Source organism: Octopus bimaculoides, chromosome 12, assembly GCF_001194135.2.
Source record: "Octopus bimaculoides isolate UCB-OBI-ISO-001 chromosome 12, ASM119413v2, whole genome shotgun sequence".
In the NCBI taxonomy this organism is placed as follows: domain Eukaryota; kingdom Metazoa; phylum Mollusca; class Cephalopoda; order Octopoda; family Octopodidae; genus Octopus; species Octopus bimaculoides.
Genome location: NC_068992.1, coordinates 57,643,135 through 57,647,724, shown reverse-complemented (window position 1 = coordinate 57,647,724; position 4,590 = coordinate 57,643,135). Strand labels below are relative to the sequence as shown.

General features: G+C 34.7%; 1 protein-coding gene across 12 annotated transcripts in view; it reads left to right on the top strand.

Annotated features, from left to right (window-relative positions):
* LOC106868187 (unconventional myosin-IXAa) overlaps positions 1 to 4,590 on the top strand; it is a 213,418-nt gene that overhangs the window by 70,540 nt on the left and 138,288 nt on the right. For 11 of the 12 annotated variants that reach the window (XM_052972194.1, XM_052972199.1, XM_052972193.1 and 8 more), the window contains exon 15: positions 3,665 to 3,727. The exons of the other annotated variant lie outside the window; for it this stretch is intronic. In XM_052972194.1, coding sequence (XP_052828154.1) covers positions 3,665 to 3,727 — 63 coding nt within the window. The remainder of the gene's footprint in view (positions 1 to 3,664; positions 3,728 to 4,590) is intronic. 12 annotated transcript variants of the gene reach the window in all.

Here is a 4,590-nt window from a genome sequence, read left to right as displayed (position 1 = left end):
ATATATATATATATATATATATATATATATAAGCAATGTTAATTCTCTAAATGAAGTATTAACAGTAACTGCACGATAAAGTGTAGTATATTGCCACTTAAGTGTGGCTGACCCCTAGGGGTGGATGTTACTGTTGCTTTTAACCCCAGGAGGACATCTCCTCCAACTGGCTTATCGACACACGACTGTGTCCTGTTTGCCAAGGGTAGTTATCCCTCTCACCAACATCTGCAGCACCACTTTCCATGCTAGCATGGGTTGGACGATTTGCCTGGGGACTGGCGAACCAGATGGCTACACCAGACTCCAATTTGATCTGGCAGTGTTCATACAGCTGGATGCCCTTCCTAACGCCAACCACTCCGAGAGTGTAGTGGGCGCTTTTTACATGCCACCGGCACAAGGGCCAGTCCTGCGGTATATATATATATATATATATATATATATATATATATGTATGGAGGGAACATATTTGTGACACTTTCAAATTTCTCAGTCCCTATGAATAGTTGAATAAAGAACTAAGAATCCCTCTACTTTGTTACTTGACCTGCTAGAAATGATGAGTCAACTAACCTCAGATCATACTGTGACGGCAGAACTCTAAATTTTGAAGTGGTATTTAAATATTTTTCATTTAACTAATACACTATACCCCATATTTTGTTACTTTGGCCAATCTGCTATTAAAATCTTTATGTATGTAAGATTGTGTGTGCGTGTGTGTAATGTTTCCAACACCTGTATTAGCTAGATAAGTAAATGTTAACTTTCTTCCCACCCTATTAAATATCACAGTGGGTGGTAGCATTATCAGTTAACGGTATAAACAGGTATGAGTTTTTCTAGTTTGGGCATTTATTTTTAATCTTACAAAACTTGCTTGGGATTGACAACTTTTATATCAAACAGAAGCTAAAATGTAACCAAAACACCATCTTGTTATTGTAGATTATCAACAGTGTTGTTTCCCCAGTATTTCTTTTTTACAACTGTACATGTTGGAATTTATTGTGAGAGGGATAGTGAAATGTCTACAGGAAGATTCTTGTTTTAGATGGTCAATAACAGATTACACACTGTGTTAATACTCTTAACCTCATATTTACGAATGGTGATAATGGTAGGTCCTTTGTATGCAATGATCATGAGCAAGAGCGGCAAGCCCTTAATTTGCTATGTGAATGTATCCTTAAATATCAGGCTCTGACTAACTCAGGACAACTGTGTAGGGTTTAATCAGACAGGGATTCCAACAATGACTGTTTCCTTTTTTTAGTGTTTCTTATCCATCACAATTGTTCTGGACTTCTCAAAGTTGCTCAACGCATATGTATCACATCTATTGATCAAGGTATCTCTTCTTGCCCCATTGCCTTCCCTAGGAAGTGAATTAACCTCTGTGTGTGTGTGTGTGTGTTTGTGTTTGTGTTTGTTCAGAGGAGAGAAAGAGACCAAGAAAAGTGAGATATTTTTATTGATTATAAGTAAAATTCTGAAATAATTTTGAAATGATTTTGCATCAAGGACAATCTTTCGATGTATTAAAACTATTCCAGAATCAATGAAATCTTAAAACATTGCATATATAAGGTGTAGGCATGGTTGTGTGGTTAAGGAGCGTACTGCCTAACCATGTGGTCTTGGGTTCAATCCAACTCTATGGCAACTTTGGCTAGTATCTTCTTCTATAGCTCCAGGTGTGTGTGTTTTTGCATGTGCACATGTGGGAGTGTTTGTGTATGCCCTTGTTTTGATATCATGTGATAGTTTTAAATGAGCATCATGATCATCATACAAACTATGTTGTTTGTTTCCAGTCCTCCATGAGAAACGTCTTCCCATGGAGGAATATTGCCTTACCTGGAAACAGGTGAGGGGTTGGCAACAGGTAGGGCATCCAGCCATAAAAAATCTGCTTCCTCAACAAATTATATTTGAGCCATGCAAGCATGGAAAAGTGGATGTTAAAATGATGATGACGATGATGATGATGTCATATTTATGTGTGTATATGTGTTTGAATTTGTTCCCCTACTAGTGCTTGACATCCAGTGTTAGTTTGTTTACATCCCTGTAGCTTAGTAGTCCAGTAAAAGAGACTAGAAAAAAATAATGTACTGGGTTTCATTTGTTCAGCTAAATCAGTGCTTCTCAACCAGGGTCCATGTGACCCCTGGGGAACCATGTAAGATTTTTTGGTGTTCACACAAGCTAAATAGTAAATTGGGTATCTTAAGTGTACATGCATACAAACAACCATCCATCCATTCATCCATCCATCCATACATACACACATTTATTATTCTTATACTAGAATGTTTTATAAGAATAATTATATATATATATATATATATATATATATAGGTTATGAGAGGTAATGGTGTCAAGAAGACCCAAAGGTGTCAGGTAATGCTGAGTAACTGCTATGGACAGACTATAGTTAAGCTCCAGGTTCAGTGATTATACGAATGAGGAGTCCAACGTAGGTCATATATCAGCATGTGTATATATAAAAGAAAATTAACAGAATGAGATAATCCAAGGCTGTGAAAGATTTCAAAACATTTATAAAGAGAAAGTCTTACAGCTGTTTCCAGTATATTTTATATATCCCTTCATTGGAGGCGGTGTGAAAAAATGGTTAAGCAATAGTTATTCTAGACAAGATATGAAATAGAGAGTGAAGTGGAGGAATGAAAATAGACGTGAGACATGCAGGGATATTGTATCTGCAGTTCCATTATTTAGGCAGAATGGTATACATATAAGATTCTTGTACCTTGTGTGTAAGTTCCAATAGTATTTAAAATTGGTCATTCCAAGCATAGAGTCTGTAAACGGTGTTATTGAAACAAGGGTTTTTTTGAAGTGATTGTTTTAGCTGTAAGACCTTCTCTTTATAAATGTTCTGAAATCTTTCACGGCTTTGGATTTTTATCTCATTCTGTTAAGTTTTTATACATACATACATACATATATTTATTATTCTTATACTAGAATATTGTATAAGAATAATTATATATATATATATATATATACATACACACACACACATACATACACACACACACACACACATACATACACACACACACACACACACACACACATACATGATCTTCTTCCTCATCTGACCCACCCACCTCACATTCACTCTCATCACCACAATCTTCTCACCTTTTTCAACTGGAGGTAGCCATATATCTCCTCTTTGGCAAGACAACTGTTTCTATCCCTCTATCATACTCTTGCTTCTCAATGTCTGGCATAAACCACCATACCCCTACCCCCTATCAGAACCATATTCCAATAAAGGAAGGGGTCTTGTCTGGCAAGCTTCTCGATGACTTCACCATGTAAAAAAGAACCCAGTGCACTCTGTGAAATGGTTGGCATTAATGATGGCATCCAGCTATAGAAACTATGCTAAAACAGACAATGGTGTTTGATACAGTCCTCTGACCTGTCGGATCCTCTCAAGTTGTACAACCCATGCCAGCATGGAATACGGATGCTAAATGATGATGATTATTATTATTATTATTATATATCTACACAGAGACAGCTAATAATTCAAGTCTGAAACACTGTTGTCACTGCCTGACCGATTTACCGATAATTTGTTCTCTGTTATACCAAGGAATAATTTCAATACTTTCAGGTCAGACTTACAAAGGACATGCTGTAGTAATTTGGGTAATAAATTATTCAACAGTTTAGAGAGGTAAGTCAGTGTTCCTAATCCTGTTTCCAATCAATAACCAATATTCCTAATCCTCTTTTCAATCAGTAATGAATATTACAGAAAGCCAAGCACTTATTTATTACCATTAACTTCTACATAAACTTTTGTTTATTTAGTTTATATATGTTTTTGCTTTGCACATTTTTCTCTTCATTTGATATCTGGTTATATGAGATTCCTTGGTTTAGTAAAATCTTAGTTTACTAATTGTAGTCTGCTAAGCCTTAGTTTATCAAGCCTTAGATGCTAATCTGTAATTTGCTAAACCTTAGATTGCTAAATATAGTTTATTAAACCTTAAGGCTACTGAACTAATCTGTAAAGAATGCTGAAAATCTTTGCTATCAATTGCCATTGTATAGTTTTTATCATTTCAATATCTAAATGTATCAAGATGTCTATCTGTGTCATATATTATTATCCAGCACAGCATATGTTTCTGAATTTCAGCACAAACTGTAATATGCACATACGTATATGTGTATGTATGTATATATATATATATAGGAAAATGAAGAATAAGGCAGAATGCTAAATTGGAAGCATGTTTTAATAAAGATTTCAAATTGGAAGCATGTTTTAATAAAGATTTCTAACCGGCTTTCATTGCGAAGCAAATTTTCAAGAAGGAGAATGAAAATGTTTTTTACAAAGAAGTACAAAATGAAGAAAATAATATATAAAACAAATAATATATAAAAAAATAACTATACCAATACATTATATTGTCTTTGAGCTTTTGAAGTTCAATAGTAGTTCATGTATATAATGGTTGGAAAAATAAGGATGCATGAGAATTAAGAGTTGTGTTAGGTTTAAAAAAAGGTTAAAAGTTTGTGTTA